The 19416-nt window shown below is 41.9% G+C and overlaps 1 protein-coding gene across 3 annotated transcripts; it reads right to left on the bottom strand.

Annotated features, from left to right (window-relative positions):
* Nucleotides 1–1475: 1475 nt before the first annotated feature.
* Nucleotides 1476–11658, bottom strand: GALR3 (galanin receptor 3). 3 transcript variants are annotated; one of them, XR_014175808.1, is made up of 4 exons: nucleotides 11559–11658; nucleotides 5924–6295; nucleotides 2734–3817; nucleotides 1476–2675 (listed from the first exon to the last, which is right to left on the bottom strand). XR_014175808.1 is itself a non-coding variant. In XM_081958532.1 (4 exons), the coding sequence occupies exons 2-4, from the start codon at nucleotides 6271–6273 to the stop codon at nucleotides 3247–3249; spliced, it is 837 nt and encodes a 278-aa protein (XP_081814658.1). In that variant the 5' UTR covers nucleotides 6274–6295; nucleotides 11559–11658; the 3' UTR covers nucleotides 1476–3246. The 3 variants fall into 3 exon arrangements, 2 of the variants coding, with proteins under 2 accessions (XP_081814658.1, XP_081814657.1); XM_081958532.1 differs by having other exon boundaries at nucleotides 1476–3817; nucleotides 5924–6045; nucleotides 6130–6295; XM_081958531.1 differs by having other exon boundaries at nucleotides 1476–3817.
* Nucleotides 11659–19416: the final 7758 nt, after the last annotated feature.

Here is a 19416-nt window from a genome sequence, read left to right as displayed (position 1 = left end):
CATGGCTCTAGAAAGCTCATCCTGGATGGGCAGTTGCCTGGCAGAAAAATCAACCTCGTAATAGCTCCCATGAATTCTGCAATTCATGGAAAAGTGGAAAGATAATAACGGACTGTAACTGAAGCAAGCTTGTCCTATATCCTCATAGCTGTACAACAATTCTTTGGAGAAACAGATGCTGAAGGGAAACCGAAATAATAAGCTATTTATATGAGCTATCAGCTTTCTTTGCTGTTGGGTTTAAGGTGCAAGATTGAAAACTGTGTTTTGTCCTGATACAAAGCCTTGAAACTAGGAGGCAGAGGATTAATTAACTAAATACTCCTGGGCCAGCTCTCATTTTCAGAATCCGGCGACAGAAACAGAGGTGCTGTGCTGCATATTTATGAATGTGAAATAATTAAAGTTAAACCTTGAGCAGGCCTTTGGGGGAGTCAGTCTCACTGATATTAGTGGGGAAAATACCAATTTATCATTACTTATTCAAAAATGTATTCTGCTAATTCCTTTTGTTTGTTAACAAAAGAGCACAGGACCAGAGCCTATTACGCTGATGAGTCTCACTGGTATTCGTGCTTATTCAGAAGTCAGTCCCATTAAATCATTAGAATTGGCATCCCAAATAAGGGCGTAAACAAGGACCGTTTTAAACTTAAGGACATTGGGAGAAATACATGTTCACTGATATCAGTAATGTAGCACTTTGTTTCTAGGTTACTGCTGAATTCAAATTAACTTAAGTGCTCAAGGCAGAGAAAATTGCAATAAACAGGCAAATAAAAAAGGCTTCTCTAATCTCTAATGCTCCTGCTCAACCCCAAAATAAATAGACAATAATTGGGCTTCATGTGTCATATTTTTATTTCTCCATCTAACTATGGGGATTGATTTCATCTAGTAGGCTCAGCTAAAACCAAACAATCATATTATGCGGGATCGTATCCTGCCCCATACATCCCTGCGACCCATCCGCTCGCACAGAGAGGGACTTCTCCAGGTGCCGTCCACCAGACAGTGCCGAGGGGCGGCGCCTAGGAGCAGAGCCTTCTCTGTGGCGGGCCCAGCCCTGTGGAATGACCTCCCTCCGGATATTAGGACCACCACTGACCTCCGCTCCTTCCGTGTAAAGCTCAAGACCCACCTATTCCAAATAGCTGGCCTGGCTCAACCATAACTTCATATCGCTCCTGATGGGTTTTTTAATTCGGTAATTTTATTCAATGGGATTTTAAATTGTGTTTTTTAATTGTTTTCACTCATTAGTCTACCTCCTCCATGCACATGTATATGTCTTTGTTCTTATGTATGTATGTTTGTCTTTATCTGTATTTTATTTGCTTTGATTGTACGCCGCCCCGAGTCCTTCGGGAGAGGGTTGCGGCTAACAAATAAAATTATTATTATTATTATTATATTATGGATGCGTGAATTCCATCACAAATTGTATTTCTTCAGTTTTGAAGAGCTTTGATCACGTGAAGCGTTAATACCACTTTATAATGCCTTGGTAAGGCCACACTTGGAATACTGCATCCAGTTTTGGTCACCACGATGTAAAACAGTTGTTGAGATTCTAGAAAGGGTGCAGAGAAGAGCAACAAAGATGATTAAGGGACTGGAGGCTAAAACATATGAAGAACGGCTGCAGGAACTGGGTATGTCTAGTTTAATGAAAAGAAGGACTAGAGGAGACATGATAGCAGTTTCCCAATATCTCAGGCTGCCACAAAGAAAAGGGAGTCAAACTATGTTCCAAAGCACCTGAGGGTAGGACAAGAATCAATGGGTGGAAACTAATCAAGGAGAGAAGCAACTTAGAACTGCCCCACATACAGAGGGACTTCCATTCCAAAATGTTTCAGCATTTGTAATCTTCAAATTAAACCATACACTTTTTCACGGAGTAAAACTAAATTCAGCTCCAAAATGATTCTATAATTCAGTGTTTCATCTTACACACCTGTTTACTAATTGTAAATAACAATAACAATATTGCAAGGGGGGGCACACTATATTGACATTGGAAGCAACAAGAAGAAAAGGAGGAGAGAGTGGAAAAATTATCCTTAGGACTCCCACAATCCTAAAAAGTCCTGAATCAGAGCCATCTCTGAACTCTAGCTCACGTTGCTGTGAAATCAGCCAATACAGCTCTATTGGCTTATCCTTGTGACAATCAAAACCACAAGTGTCTATGGAGATTCTCAGTTATCCAGGTCACAGTGGTCCCAAAGATACTTTTTCAAGAGGCAACTGGACTTTCTGGGGTATTTTTTGAATACATTTCACTTCTCATCCGAGAAGCTTCCTCAGTTCTTCTTTCTCTTCTCAGAACAATGCTTACGAGCTTTAAAATAATGTAAAAATTATCATTTTCTTCTTCTTCTTTTTTTTAAAAAAAAGCAAAAACAAGTTCAAAATCAAAAGACAAAGAAATCCAAACATAACATGTCTTAATTATAAAATGAAAGGAAGGGGAGAAAGAGTCTAGGCACTTACATTTATCAATCTGGATCCAGAGGCTAAAATACAACAAAACAAAAGCAACAACCTCTTTGTGTATAGGTATATTTTCAAAACTCTTAATTCCTATAGCAACCCAAGAACTTCGAAGCTTTCATTTATGCTTCCTGTAACCACTCTGGTTAAGAGTACATGAGAAGTATTAAAATGAACTTCCAGGCTCATCTTCACATCCCTCTAACTGTGGCACAAGAACCGTTTTCAAGTTACATGTCTTCGTGACATTGTCTTGGTCTCATCCTCAGCCAACTGTTGAGATGGTCTAAAGTAAAATCAAGCTGTTCTCTAAGGAATCGGGATACTTTGGTTGCATTGAGGAAAACTAATTTAAGTCAACCTATCCTCCACCGACCCAAACTTGATTTGAATGAAAATATGGTAGTCATGCTGAGAAGGAATAATTGATACCACCTGCCATTAATATTTAAGAATTACTGTTGTCCATGTTGCACTCAATGAGGTGACTGCAGATAGTTCCAGAATTTTCTTGGTCCTTTTGTAATTTCTGTTCAAATATTGATAATGTCTTGTAAATTCTAGAGCCATTTCTCGTGAAGATTGTCTTCCCATGTTCTTACCAATAGATCCATGCAACAGCTCATATTTTCCTCATGAAGCCATGCTATTTTTGTGTTTCCTCCAAAGAAACCTGCATCATCTGGTAGATGAAACCATCAGCAGCATTTGTCACTTGGATTTATTGTCAGCTCACTTCTTCTTGTCTTAGACAAGAATACAAGTGAAGACTTGCTTGAACTTCTTTCGGAAGTGTTTGGAAATGAGAGCATAAACAATTGGGTTGAGGCAGGAATTGGCATATGAGCAGCAATGAGAAAATAGGCGAAAGGCAAAGGTAGTTTGGTTGAACTGGAAATAGCCAAACCAGAAATACAAGATTAGCAGATGGTGGGGCAACCAACACAAGCAGAAGAGGACAGTCACTGCAATAATCATCTTGGTGACCCTCCGTTTGGCTTTGCGGGACTCTGAGATTCCTTCCAGAGGGTCTACAGCAGTCCACAAGAATTTGATGGTTTTGGCATAAGCCAGGCTAACAACAGAGATTGGGAGGATGTAACTAAACACAAAAGTGAGGATGTCTAAGATCTTCCGGTGTTCGTCCTCCCAAACCGGGACACAGATTAACGTCTCCTGATAATAAATGGTTTGGTAATAGCTGAGATAGGGTGCTGCAAAGAGCAGGGAGAGGGTCCAAATCATGATAATAGCAAGGACTGCATTGCAAGTGGTACGGAGATTCCGAGATTTCAATGGGTAACAAATAGCCAAATATCTGGAAACAAGACAGAAGTTGATAAATTCAATCAATATATATATATATATATATGCATATACATACATCTATCGTTATTTTCACCTTTATTGCTTAAATGTGTTGCTTTTATTGGTCCACTTTCTTCCAGATTCAGACTCCGCTTGTGACAGGTTTTTTTCATACCCTTTTCGACATGAATTTGATACTTAAAGTGCCACCCAAACCTACTATTTGAAAGTCTACTGAAATTGATGTAGGTGTTCATAATTTCATAATCCCGTAAATGTAAATATGGATCTAACCCCCCCCCCCCAATACAGGTAGAAAAGTTTTGGAACCCACATGGTTGAACCATGCTAGAAATTCATTCTATGTTTGGATATGACATTTTCCTGAAAGAATTTATTCAGATACCCTTTGACAGGAAACATAAAGAACTGGTAAGTAGGCTGCAATTATTAAAGGGAAAAGGAGGGGAAAGCATGAAAAGGGTAAAGTGATAAAAATAGAAATAATTATGTGGAGAAGGCAAGACATTTTCTTTTTAATTGACTGTGACATAGGTAGAGGTTGGGAATGAAGTTGCAGATCAGGAGATCAGGCCTAAGGCCACAACTCTGCATTCAGTTGAATCGAATGAGAAAGTTTGGGTAGGGAAGAATGGCAGGTGAGCAATCCATGTAAGCTATGTCATCTCCTAGCAAGTAAAAAGCTAGCAGACTCTGGATCCTACCTTCCTGATGTGTCATATTTGTATTTACATAAAAATGTTAATGGTGGATTTTAAATGTATCCTTCAATCTGATGGGAAACCATCCAATCTAGCTTGAAGACCTTTCTATATCTCCGAGGCACGCTTGGGGATACTTCTGGCCTCAACCACATAAAGACATTTCTAAAGAGACCAATCAATTGGGATGCTTTAGTTATGGAAAGATAGGAAGTACATTTTTTAAATAAATAAAAGTAGATCACATAGGGGGTCCTTGGTGCTCTCTGAGCTTGGTTGTTTTCTTGCATATGTTTCATTACTGAAATAAGGTAACATCATCAGTACTGGTAGGGAGTGGACTTTGCTCTCAGTTCATACTCTAGTGCAAGGTGTCAAACTCGCAGCCTGCAGGCCAGATGTGTCAGGGGTTGGTCATGCCGACCCCTGGTTTAGCGAAGGAGGGAAAAGTCACAATAGATCATGTGAGGACAACTTGATGCTGCGAGTTGGACACCCCTGCTCTACTGGCTTGCCCTGTCAGCGTTGGTGGGAATGCTCTTGACGGTTCTTTGGTGGGCTGTTTACTGTTAGCTGGATTGTCAGTTCCTTGACTGGATGGAATATTGTTTGTGTTACATACAGCCAAATAATAAGCTCCACCAAGGTCCTCCGATCCGGAGGGGAAATATTCCAAGCCGATTGGCTGAGCCATTTGACAGTTCCATATCAAAGGGCTAGCTGTCAAAGAGACCGTCACTGGATTTGCAAATAGTTGTCTAATAAAGAACTGTTATTTGTCACTGAAGCCCGAGTCTGTCTTATCCATTCACCCGATCTAACAGTTTGCTTCTTGATTGTTAGTTTAATGTTAACCTGGGTGTTAATCTCTGCTCATTTGAATGTTGATTGCTCGTAAAAGTTCTGGTCTTTTGGTTCACTTTTTGGCTTACGGATTGTCTCTTAAATGTCATGTAAATGTTGTTTATGTCAATATGTTGTTGATGGTTGCTTTGTCAGAAGATCCACATACCATTCATTTACATACTACACACATCTACATAGCTCAGAGAGCAGAAGAACACTTCATTTCAACCCTGAATTACAAATATTCTCTTCTAATAGGTCACCTGTCAGGTAATTTAAAATTTTGGATAAAGGATTAAAGACTCTCTTTCTGCTGTTTTGAAATAAATAGACTGATTTCACTATATGATATATATTAAGCAATGGTTTCTTCTGTTTCCTTACTTTCTTTTTAAATTGGTCTCAGTGCCTCAATACACACACTATACTTTGCCAGAATCAACCAAGACACATTAGTGCAATGTCAGAGTAACTACGGAAGCAATGTTTTGTTATAGGAGGGGACAAGAAGTTTTGTCTTTTGGAGGAAAGAGAGCATTTATATTTACCTGTCCACAGAAACAGCTGCCAAGGTAAAACTGCTGGCATATAAGGTAAGGTAGATGAAGAAATGCACAGCTTTGCAGGCAATGGCACCAAAGAGCCATCCATCCAGAACATAGATGGTGGCCTGGAATGGGACACAGAAGACAATGAAGAAGAGGTCTGCCACTGCCAAGTTGAGGATGAACAGGTTTGTAGTGTTATATTTCACCTCTCCATTGTGTAGCAGCACAGCCAGCACCAGGCTATTCCCCACTATACCTACAAGGAAGATGAAGGAAAAGACTACAGGCACAATAATGCCTATAGCTCTTGCTTCTAGGCTGCCCGAAGATATATTCCAGCTGTCTGGCATCTCTCCATCAGAGATAATAGACCTGGCAGAAATAGAAAGAGCAGTAAATGAGCTTTGGTGGCACAGTGGTTAGAGTGCAGTATTGCAGGCTATTTCTGCTGCCTGCTGGCTGCCTGCAATTTGGCAGTTCAAATCTCACGAAGGTCAAGGTTGTTGGGAGCAATATGCTGGCTTCAGTGTGGGATTCAAACATTTTTACTACTGGTTCTATGGGCGTGGCTTGGTGGACGTGGCAGGGGAAGGATACTGCAAAATCCCCATTTCCTCCCGATCAGCTGGGAGGCAGAGAATAGATGGGGGTGGAGCCAGTCAGTGGTGGTATTTACTGGTTCTCTGAACTACTCAAATTTTCCGCTACCGGTTCTCCAGAACTGCTCAGAACCTGCTGAATACCACCTTTGGCTGACTCTGCAAACCCTTAGAGAGGGATGAGAGCACTGTAAAGTGGTATATAAGTAAGTGCTATTGCTATTGCTAAATGATGACCTCTCCTTAAGGATGGCTTTCACTCCTGGATTCAGCATATGCTCTTCTTACCTCTAAAAGTTGCCACTTTCATTTTCTATCCCAGCATTTTCCAACCTGAGGTGAAGGATAACATGACTCTTCTTCCCTACCATTCCATCTAAAGAACCCAACTGGACTGACAGTTACATCTTATTTCACTTGACCACACCTGAGGGCTAAAAGCCCATATAGGGAACACAGGATAAGGTATTCATTGCTGCTACTAAATCTTGACAGGATCCGTGATCTGGGGCACCATCTTACTTCTCCAATTCTCCCATTCTAAGCAACCTACCACTCAAGCTCAATATATGGGAATTAAGTTGGCAGAGCACATTGCGGGAAGGCAAGAAAAAGAGATCCTACATTTAAATTGCATGAGTAAAAGAATGGAGTGGGTACAGTTAAGGTTAAAGTGGGCAGGACAAATAATGTGCAAGGCTTCAAGGTCAGAAATATTGTGTCCTCCCACGCTTTTCGGTGTTGCTGTAGGTTGATATCGTAGGAGAAGAACCATGTTAGTCTATGGTAGAGTCTGACAGCCCCTTTTCTAAATAACACATTGTAATAAACTCAGTTAGAAAAAGTGCTAGGAGATTCCTCCTTATTTATTCATTTGAGTATTTGATGACTCTGTATGTTGCTTATCATGAAAACAGCTGGTGAGATCTGAGTAGGAAGCAACCGCAGGCAAAATGCAAATGTGTGCCAAGAAGTTCCTATCTTAATATCAAACTCAGAGAAGCTATTGCAAAAGTGATGCTGGACTGGCTCTAAGTGACTATTAGCCCTCCGAGGTAGACCAGGAAAAGAAGCAGACTCAATAAGTCTAGCTGGAACTATACTTTATTAAGTTAAACTATAGTAACAGAATTTTGAAAGCCTGGCCTGAGTTTTTCCCTCCCTGCCTTTTATGTTGTAGTGCTGTATTTCTCAACTGTGGCAATTGGAAAATGTGTGGATTGCAATTCCCAGAAGGAATTGCTGGCTAGGGAGTTCTGGCTAGGGAATCAGTGTTCTGATGAATCAAGGAGGAGTGACTCTCATCCTCTTACTCACACTTTGTCTGTGTCTGTGTTAAAGCCCACTTTTGTTTTTTTCAACTTTATCTTGTTTCTCCAAGGCAATCTCCTTCAGCTCTACAGTGATCCAAAGCTTGTCCATCCCTGCCAAATTTTGTCCCATAACACCTACAACTTAAATAACTGAATATGCTGTATGCGCATTCTGCCCAAGCTAGCTATGACTTCGTTTAACATTTGTGTTAAACTTTACATTATAAGCTGCTTGGGACAAGGATTATATACTTGTTCTAAATTAGTATCTATATATATGTGCATGTTTGTGTTTAATATTTTCAGGGGTAAATCTATACACAGCAGCCATAGTTTCAAATAAGCAGGGCACAAATATTTGCAACCTGAAACAGCAATCAGAAGCAATTCCACACTCCTGAACTATACAAAACAAATGGGAATCTGATCAGGACTGACATATTATTTTATTACTTTATTCAATTGACAAGTAATCCTCAACTTATAACCACAATTGAGCCCCAAATTTCTGTTGCTAAGCAAGAGAGCTAAGTGAATTTTGCCCTATTTTATGACCTTTCTTGCCACAATTGTTAAGTGAATCTCTGCAGTTGTTAAGTAGGTAACATGGTTTTTAAGTGAATCTGGCTTCCCCATTGACTTTGCTTGTCAGAAGGTCACAAAAGTTGGCTCTGGGACATTGCAGCCATCATAAATATATGCCAGTTGCGAAGCATCCAAATTCTGAACATGTGTCCATATGGATGCTGCAACAGTTATAAGTTTGAAAAGCAGTGATAAATCACTTTTTCAGTATTGTTGTAACTTTGAATGATGGCTAAATAAATGGTTGTAAACAGAGGGCTACCTATATATAGCTGCCCATCTCAACAAGTGACTGCATGCAACAAACAGAATTAAAATGAAATAAAGCAATTATAAACATTAAAATTTGTTTGAATATTTGATCACTCTTTATGTTGCTTATCATGAAAACAGCTGGTGAGATCTGAGTAGGAAGCAACCACAGTCAAAAGGCAAATATGTGCCAAGAAGTTCCTATCTTAATATCAAAATCAGAGAATCTTTTTTGCTTTATCATGTCTCTGTTTGCATGCAATCATGTTCTATCTATCTATCTATCTATCTATCTATCTATCTATCTATCTATCTATCTATCATCTATCTATCTATCTATCATATATATATATGTGTGTGTGTGTGTGTTGTATTTGTGCTGATTATATATATATATATATATATATATATATATATATATATATATATATATATATATATATATATATATATATATATATATATGTTACAACCCCTATGTGTGTGTGTGTGTGTGTGTGTGTGTGTGTGTGTGTGTATGTATGTATGTATGTATGTATGTATGTATGTGTGTTACAACCCCTGGTATGCCCAAAAATATGGGAGGGAGCTCACTACTCCCCCTTTCTGTCCTTCGGCTCATTACAGAAGATCATCCAGGCAGAAAACCATATTTTTATTTTTAATGTTGCCTTTGCTATGTTTGTGTTGTATTTGTGCTGATAAAGTCTCCCTTTATTTATTTATCAGCACAAATACAACATATATATATATATATATATATATATATATAATCTATCTATCTATCTATCATCTATCTATCTATCTATCATCTATCTATCTATCGTGTGTGTGTGTGTGTGTGTGTGTGTATGTATGTGTGTTATAGTCTCCCTTTATTTATTTATCAGCACAAATACAACACACACACACACACACTCACACACATATAAACATATAAATAAAATACACACACACAAATCCCAAATGCTTTTTAGTTTCAATTTAAGTACATCAAATGCCTGCTTTTCTCAAAGCAAAGATACTGCATATAGAAAATGGATGCATTAAGAAAGGCACAGAAAAAATTTAAGTGTGTAAAATACAAAACTAGTAATAGATGAAGATCTCTCTTGGTAAATAAAGCTAGAATTTATGTAATGCCTAGAATTTATTTAGTGCCTAAAAGACAAAAGTGGGGACCAATCATACTGTCTTGAGGAAAGTATTCTGTACCCAGAACACCACTCGTGAATGAAAAGCCAGCTACGGAAGCAACTGCTTCTCTACACTGCTGCTTTCCTGCTTTGTCTTTGCAGACATCTGACACATGCATTCAACAGGTTAAGCTTTTCTTAAATCAGCAAAAATCAGTTATTTCAGAGAAAATAACCTTTGGTTGCAATGTATTTATGGGTGACAAAATGTGACCCATAAATATAGAGGAGCAGAGGAAGAATAGAAATATGACAATAGGATCCACAAAAACTAAACACAGCAGCTTTGATCAACATTCAAACCTATAAATCTGCTTTTTTTTAATAGACTGTGACAATTTTGCTTTTTCAAATATAGCCAATTCATGTTTAATCAATTCCACACTTCCTTTTTGTACGTTTTTCATAACAATTCATATTAGAGCTGAGCATGTGAAATGATTGAATAAAATAACTGTCTTTCTCTAGTTTTAATTTGATTTAACTGGGTTCAGCCTTTAGGCTTCTTTCTGGTGTATACAATTGAGGTTTTTGCATTTGGCAGGGTTTTTTTTTTTTTTGTATTTCTGCACCCTCCTTTCCGCTGTTCATGTTAAGTGAATAATTCTGATTTGCACAGAATAAGCAATAGTGACAGTTCACATCTCCTGATTATGCCGCACTTAGCTTGTTTACAAGCTATGTTCTGTTCCAAAAATTGGTTGTAAAAAAAAAGAGACAACCTTGGTGCCTTAAACAAGGGACCACCACAGACCCTCAATGGAGCTATTATGAGTACAATCCCACAGTTGTCTATGTTTGTTTCACCAACAGAAACAAATTCTGCCAGGGATAAGAACCTGGCGATTGCAAGTTACTAAATCCCAGTTTTTTTTGGGGGGGGGGAGGACAGACGGACACCAGTTTTGATTTAATATTTTCATTTTTAAAAAATATGTGTGATAATAATGTATTCTAAAGTAAGATTAATGGGAAAGCACATCATTTGTATGATTATTGCTGGATCCAATTTGGGTTGGTTACCAGGACCAGAGGATTTGCCTTCCAAGCTTTCAGACTCTGCTAGAAAGAAGTTCCCTGAGGATCGGCTCCAGCCCAAGTCCAAAAACTCAGAAGACAACACCTCTGATCCTGGTGTTGGGATCCTGCAACGTTATCCTGGGACAACGTATATGTGCCTTCATTCGTGTATGATTATTTAAAATAAACTCCACGGGACTTTTTAAATGATACTTTGGCATTTGACTAATATGTCCATTATGCTAGCAATACAAATATAAAATTAAGGTTTGTATGACTTGGGGAAGATTGTTCAGAGCCACCGAGGAAAGAATATAGGTTAGTTAACATAGTTAGCTTTCCTGAAGGTCAGAAATTTTTCTGAGTGACGGAGGTTTGTGCCTTATTCCAGAATCATAAAGCCTCTTGAAAACGACTCTTTCTACTACAGTATTTGCTTCTGGAGCGCTTTGAGTTGCATACACAGACCTGGTACTCTCTGCAGCATTACCCTTGGCAGAACGAGAGACCAAAGATATTATTTATTTCATTCAGCAAACAAAATTACAAATGCGAACAAAGAAAATTGTCCAAGATAAAGAGTGTTATAATACTAACAGAGCATAGTACCATTCAAAATTAATAAAGCATAAAACAAATGCTGATATATCTGCAGCCATGCGTCACTTACCTAAAGAAAACACCTTCAAAAAGCACTGAACTGCTATCCGTTATTCACCCCCTTTGACAAGTAATGGAATACACAGTTTTATTTGTCTGTGCCCCTCCAGCTGGACTGGTTATGAGCTTCACCCATCCAGTCATTGTCCACTACCACATGCCCTATTTGGAGATGGTATGCAGCTCTCTGCATCATTTTCTTCCTCAAATTAGAGTTATTTCTTCTTTGCCTTGCTTGAACATAAAACTGTCACGGAAGAAAACACACCTGCTGAAATTCTCCCCACTAAAAGTAGGCAGAGCTTGCCTCCTGAATCTGGCCCCTCCAGGAACATTTACTCCCTCCTCCTGTCTCTGTGTTACCTGCAGAGCTCTGGAAAAGCCACCCTGTAACAAGCTGTCTTCCTCCTTGTAAACTGCACTTACTCACTTTTATTAGACAAGAGATGGTCTCCTCTTGGACTTGAAGAAGCAGTAACTGGAAACACGAAGAGGTCCTCATTCCCTTCACTCCAGAGCCCGAAAAAATAGACTGAGTAGAATTTCTGAAGTTGTTGATGACAGATTTGGCCTGTGATTCACCTCCCCTCCATGTAATCTACTTTCAGTACATCTATCCAACTGTTCCCTTTCTCTGCTTTCCTCTTTCTTCTTTTCATCCTATAATCTGCCTTTGCTCTCCCCTCCTGTTTTTGCTGTGCTTTTGTGTTAACCCTCCAATAGCCAGAACTGCTTATCCAATGTAATCCGTCCGTCCATCCATGCTTACTAGCCTCTTCCCTAAACACAATAATGCCTGTGCAACAAAGCTATATAGGAATGTAGTGCAGGAAATATATATCTTATATATTGCTCCCATCAATGACAGGAGAGCATGTTTTTGTCACTCAATACTATATTTGCAGCTGAGTAGTGTCTTCTGAATAAACATGCATGCAATGGCACCCCAGACCATAACCAACTGATCAGGGGTGAAATTCAGCAGGTTCTGACAGGTTCTAGAGAAGCGGTAGCAGAATTTTTTTGTAGTTCAGAGAACCGGCAAATACCATATCCGGCTGGCCCCAGAGTGGGGAGGGAATGGAGATTTTGCAGTATCCTTCCCCTGACCCACCCACCAAGCCCCACCCACAGAATCAGTAATAAAAAATTTGAATTTCACCAGTGCAACCAATGTTATATATCTGCTGGAATAGAGAGGCTTCCAGAATATATTGAAAAATTTCCCTTCTTTTCCTTTCCCTGGGACCAAAAGAACCATCCATTTACTATGGGTTAGCATCACAATCCAAACGGGTTTTTCAAAGATTTGTTTCACAGGAAGAATTTGCTTATATAATGGTATAGGTTTCATTCCAGCGATTAGTTTCCTTTGGAGTCATAGAAGCCTTGTGTATGAAAAAAACTGTTTCAAAATCTGGTTCCATGCTTTGGTTTATATATATGAATAGTAGAATGCACACTTTACATGCAGTACGTTCACCCATCAAATAATAGAACAAAGGTGAAAAAATATTATTTTCATAATGACCTAAAATTACAGTTTGCATGTGGGCAAAAAAAGTCTCCAGAGCAGATGAATTATATTGAGAAAAATGCTAGTAAGCTTTAGACAAAATAGTTAATAATTATCCATTTAATATTCTGCAGACTGCTAGGCTTGGGTCAGCCAAACATTATTACTCTGAAGTCTATTCGGTTGCAAGAGGTAGAGTGAAACCCATCCTTTATTTAATGGAAACCTAAGCATATCTGAGATCATGCTTTACGCCCAGAAAACTGTTATCATAATTATGAGCCAGGGGTGGGTTCCTGCCAGTTCTAACCTCTTCTATAGAAGAGGTTCCACAAATCTACAGTGCTGTTTAGAACCGGTTCCAGCTCCCCCCCCCCCACACCCGTCTGCACATCATCAAGATGAAGAGCAAACTGTCAAGTCTGAACACCTCTGGGTTTTTTTTCTCTAAAGGGTTAGGGGTGCAAAGGTCTTGTAACTTCACAGCTTTAAGACTTGCGTGCTTCAAATGCCAGAGTTTCTGAGCCAACATTTTGGTTGCTAAGCAAGAGCGTTGTTAAGTGAGTTTCACCACATTTTACAAATTGGCCACGCCTACCCAGTCACATGGCTGCCAAGCCCTTCCCACCCGGTCACATGGCTGGCAAGCCACTCCCACAAAGCAGGCCACACCTACAGAAGAGGTTCTAAAATTTTTGAAACCCACCACTGTTGTGAGCCCTTGTCATTGAGTAATTTTACCTTTACCTATATTTCCCGTCACTGTCTAACTAGTTATTTTTATTCATTTCATTTTCTAACTAGTCATTATTTTCATCTGCCTGGGATTGAACTGACACATCCCATCAAGGTGTCATTTTTCCTTTGTAAAATGTCGGATATTCCTCGACTCTTTTGTTCCCATGTCTGTCCTATACATAAAGACAGTTTAGGATTTATACAAAAGGACAGTTTGCACATTTTTGAATAAATAACTCAATAACAATACCATTTTAAAGCCTGTCATTTGGGGTCAAGCAGGATCATACTGCAAATCTGTCTGTGGCATATAAATCATCCTTCCATTTAGATTAAAGTACAGCATTATTTTCTTGCCTGTATCTTTTTGTTTGGAAAGTAGGGTGACATTATACGTAGCAAGGCCCTGGAGTCTGTATGTGTGTGTGTAACAAATATGGTGGAGTTAATTCAAAGCACCCCCTTGAGTTGAACCTTAGCTGTGTGGCATATACACAGTCCAGTCCACCTCACTAGGTTGTTGGGAAAGTAAAGAAGATGACAATTTTGTTCCATGGTGAAAGAATAGAACAAAAGGTGTTCTAAATAAAGTAAATTTGTACTTAATTCTAGAGTATATTTTTAGACGTAGAGTATGAAAAAAAGCACCAATAAAGGCAAAGTGCTTTAAGAGAATTTTACAACTCAATGCAACATAAGATTTATATGTTGTTGGTACTACTCCAGGTGGAGACTGGGATAAATTCTGTAAGAACAGCAACACATACAGACATGTTTTTAAAATTACTGACTCAAGCTATGACATATCACCTCCCTCTATAGTAGCCAAAATGCTTTTTGGAACAAATATGATCTGCCACATGGACAAGATCTACCCATCAGCAGCTCCCAAACCCTCTGCACGCCTCGTTTTTTGCAAAAACAAAAGGGGGGAGGCATGCAGAGATTTGGGAGGCTTGTAGAGTGCTCCTCGGGGCTGCCCCCCCCCCGGCAAAAACGAACAAAAAACAGCCCATGTTTTGCTCAATTTTGCCCTCCTCCTACCTTAGGAGCTCTCCAGTGAGGATCATCCTTCCCTCTCCCCTTCTGCTGTAGAGGAAATGATGATGTTTAAAGATCCATGTTTATCATAAAATCATAAAGATCCAGGTTTGTGACTATGCAATCAAATTAGATTAGGGAAAAGCAACAAACATGAATAGGGAACTGGAGGCTAAAACATATGAAGAACGGTTGCAGGAATTGGGCATGTCTAGTTTAATGAAAAGAAACACTAAGGGTGACATGATAGCAGTGTTCCAATATCTAAGAGGCTTCCACAAAGAAGAGAGGGTCAGCCTTTTCTCCATACATAAGGGAAGCAATGGATAGAAACTATCGTATTTTTCAGAGTATATGTTTGATTCGGGCAACGAGAGAACAGACTCCGGACACGTAGTGACTTAACAGCTCTTTATTAGTAGTAGTAGTGATCCAGCTTGCTCTGTGGTCTGAGGGTTCCCCTTTTATAGGGATCGGGTACGCCTCTCGACCAATCAGAGCGATACCTGTTTCCCGCCATAGCGGCGGACCAGAGAGGAGACTTGCCGCGATATATGTTAATATCTAACACCCCTCCCCTCTTAGATGGAGCATTCCGGTTAGTTACATAGTCTTTCAAATAAGTGGGTGTTTGTCTCACCCGGGTGGAACGCCGTAGTTCGGGTTGAACGGGAGTAGTTGCAGGATCGGTTTCGCCTGTTCTTTCAGCTTCGCATTCGGGGGTCTGCAGACTTTCATTGCTTTGGCGTAGTTCTGGTTCGCGATCGATCGCTGGTTCTATCCTGGGCTCAATGGTGTCATGTTCCTCCGTGTTTGGGCTCTCGGATGGCTGACTTTGTGCTGGCAGATAGTTTTCGTTCTCGGCTCGTAGGTCTGAGTGTGCCAGACGACCCCGTAGTTGATCGATGTGCCTTTTCCAATTCCGTCCATCTTCTAGCTCCAGCAAATATGAGCGTGGACCCGTGATGCCAATTACTTTTGCCGGCATCCACAATGTTCCCCCTGCATAGTTGTGGGCGTATACTGAATCCCCTATGCTAAAATTCCGAATTTTGCTTGTAGAGTCTGGGGGCGATGTGGCAGAGTAATTTGGGTGAAGACGGTCCAGGTGAGACCGTAGACGGCGGCCCATGAGTAGTTCAGCGGGGCTCCTACCCGTCGTTGCGCTGGGGGTAATATGCTGAATTAAGAGGTAATGATCAATGCGTGTTTGCCAATCACCTGGACCCATCCTAGCGAGGGCCTCTTTTGCGGATCGCACCATTCTCTCCGCCTGTCCGTTCGAGACCGGATGGAATGGCGCGACGAGGGCATGCTGAATTCCCTGACCTGCTAAGTACGTTTCAAATTGCATGGCCGTAAACTGGGGCCCGTTATCGGAGACCAGGAGGTCGGGCAGGCCATGAGTGGCAAAAAGTCGCCGTAGTACCTTAATGACTGCCTCTGCCGTGGTTGAAGTCATTAGGACTACTTCTAGCCATTTGGAGTATGCATCCACAACTATAAGAAAGGTCTGACCTTGGACTGGCCCTGCGAAATCGATGTGTATTCGCGACCAGAGTGCTTTAGGCTTCTCCCATTCTGTGGCGGGTGCTTCAGGGGGTGCTGGTCTAGATTCTTGGCACAGATCACAAGTGGCCACCCATTCCTCTATCTCTTTGTCCATGTTTGGCCACCAAACGTAACTTCTTGCTAACGCCTTCATTTTAACGATCCCCGAATGCCCAACATGTAACGCTTCTAACACATTTCTTCGTAACGCATAAGGAATAACAACTCGATCCCCCCACAATAAACAACCTTGTAACACTGACAGTTCATCCCGTTTTGCCCAAAACAGTTTGAATTCCGGGCCCACGTTTCCCTTCGGCCACCCCCTTCAAACCCAGGTTTGAACTTGCTTTATTACATTGTCCCTAGAAGAGAATCTGGCAACGTCGCAGGAGGAAACCGGTCCTGAGTCCAAACAGTCAATTAACAGAACCGGTACCTCGGGAGTGGGGTCTGGCAAAAGATCCGGGAGTGGGCAACGGCTGAGTGCGTCTGCATGTCCTAGAGTGGAGCCCGGTCGATGTATCAGCTTGTATGAGTATGCAGCCAGGAAAACAGTCCACCTGGTCATGCGTGGAGAAAGGGAGACTGGTGTGGAGCGGTTTCCCGCCAAAAGTCCCAACAGCGGTTTATGATCTGTAATTAGTTCGAAATTTCGGCCGTAGAGGTATTCGTGGAAACGTTTAACTCCAGCCACAGCAGCTAACGCTTCTCTGTCCATCTGGCTGTAATTCCTCTCGGCCGACGAAAGAGTCCTGGAGTAGAAGGCGATGGGTGCTTCGTTCCCGTTTGGCATCCTGTGGCTGAGGACTGTGCCGACGCCGAATGGGGATGCATCGCAGGTCAATACCAGTGGTAGCGTCTGGCTGTATTGCACTAGCAGCGAGTCGGTGGTGAGCAGGTGCTTGACTGCGGCAAAGGCTGCTGCTTCGGATCGTCCCCACCTCCATGTTGTGTTCTTTTGGAGTAGTCGATGTAATGGCTCAGCAACGGTCGCCTTCTGTCTCAGAAAAACGCTGTAGAAGTTAAGTAGTCCGAGGAAGGCCTGCAACTCTGATTTCTGATTTCGTGGTGTGGGGGCGTCCTGGATCGCCTTAATTTTCTTTGAAGTGGGGTGTATTCCCTGACCATCGATTCTATATCCCAGGAATTCTACACTAGGCACGTTAATTTGGCATTTCTCTTTTTTGAGGCGGAGACCCTTCTCTCTGATTCTGGCCAAAACAGTTCTGACTCTTTTTAATAGTTGCTCCTCGTTTGCAGAGGACACCAAGATGTCGTCGAAATAGGGGACGACTCCCGGTATCCCTTGCAAAAACCATTCCATGACGCTCTGGAACAGACCTGGGGCAATACTCACACCGAATTGTAGCCGGTTGCATTTGAATGCTCCTCTGTGCATCACTATAGTTTGGGCCTCCGCTGTGGCGCTATCCACGGGCAATTGCTGGTAAGCTTGTGCCATGTCTAGTTTAGCAAATATCTTTCCTAGCCCCGAGTGCAATAAGTGTTGTACTACTGGCACAGGATATGCGCTTTGTTGTAGCGCGACATTAATTGTGCATTTATAGTCCCCGCAGATGCGGACTGACCCGTCTGGTTTAACTGGGGTCACAATGGGAGTTTCCCAGCGCGCGTGATCCACCGGCTCAAGGATTCCTTGCTCTACTAATTTATCGATCTCTTTATCAATTTTTGGGCGGAGTGCAAAAGGCACTCGTCTTGGTTTAAGTCGGATTGGCGCCACTTTTGGATCTAAATTGAATGAGATAGGTTTACCCACATACTTACCAAGACCGAGGCTGAACACATCCTCGAACTCCTTAAAAATCTGTTCAGCGCTGCTGTTCTCCACGGCGTTGATCCCGGTGACTTCTAACCCCAGGGCTTCAAACCAATCTAGTCCTAGAAGGTTCTGTAACGGCGCGCTGGCGATGGTCACGGGCAGCTGGGCTACGATGTCCTTGAAATGAATTTGGAACGTGCCTTGGCCCACGATGGGGACTTGGTTCCCCTGGTAGTCTCGTAGCAGGATGTCTGGTGCACGTAGTTGGCTCTTTTTGAGACTAGGGATAGCCTTTTTCATGGAGGCCCATGAAATGATCGTCAGGGACGATCCTGTGTCAACTTCCAGCTCGCAAGGAGAGCCCTCCAAGAGGACTGTGACTTTCAGCTTTTTAGGCCGCTTGGTGCGGACCTGACTTATCGTGGTGAGATAGGTTCGCAATTCCTCTCTCTGGGTCAACTCTATCTCTGCATCGGTATCCTGGCAATACTCTCGTTGAGCGTCCTGGTAGAACGCTCTCTCAGCTCTTTGTGTGTAATCTCTCTGGGAATACGCCCTTTCAGCTCTTTGGGAATTGTCTCTCTGGGTAAACTCTCGTGTGTTTCTCTCTGGGCGCCCTTTTTGATTCCGCCAAGTCCCTGGGTTGGACTTCTGTTGGCGGTACATTGGAGGCTGCCGTGAGGAGGCAGGGACTTCGCTCCGACACACTTGTGCGATGTGCCCAAGTTTGTTGCAGTGCGAACAAACAACGTTCCTGAACCGACAGGTAGACCGGGGGTGGTTCCCTCCGCAGCTTGCGCAGGGTGGCAAACGGAATCCGGGTCTCCCCCCAGGCCTCATGTGACTACTCCGCATCAGGTGACTTTCCTCGAACTCGGGATCCTCGAAGTCTGGATTGGTGTCCTCGTAGTGGACTCTGGCGTGTCTGGGTGCTGGCTGGCTCGTGTTGAACCCGCGTTGTTTGGTTTCCGATGATCTTTCCGCTGATTCGGACGCCCTTGCTTCGTTCAGCGCTATTTGTAGGGTTAAATTTGGGTTGGCCAACAGCCTTTTTTGTAGCGAAATGTCCTTTAACCCACAAACAAGTCTTGCCAGGATTTGCTCGTCCAGATCCCTGAACTCGCAGTGAGTCGCTGCTTTTCGTAGTGCTGCAACATATTGGTTGATTGATTCTCCCGCCTTCTGGTTCCGCGTGTTGAATTCCTGGAGGCAAACGTGGCGGGAAGGTTTTGGCGC

Source organism: Natrix helvetica (assembly GCF_964273705.1).
Source record: "Natrix helvetica genome assembly, chromosome: 6".
Taxonomy (NCBI): Eukaryota; Metazoa; Chordata; class Lepidosauria; order Squamata; family Natricidae; genus Natrix; species Natrix helvetica.
Note: the sequence above shows the minus strand (reverse complement) of the source record. Positions and strands in the feature narration are given on the sequence as shown.

Coding starts and splice junctions, on each gene's coding strand:
- GALR3 (XM_081958531.1), bottom strand. CDS start 6,273: ATGCCAGACAGCTGGAATATATCTTCGGGCAGCCTAGAAGCAAGAGCT. Junction 3,818..5,923: donor GCAGCTGTTTCTGTGGACAG/GTAAATATAAAT, acceptor TCTTGTTTCCAG/ATATTTGGCTATTTGTTACC.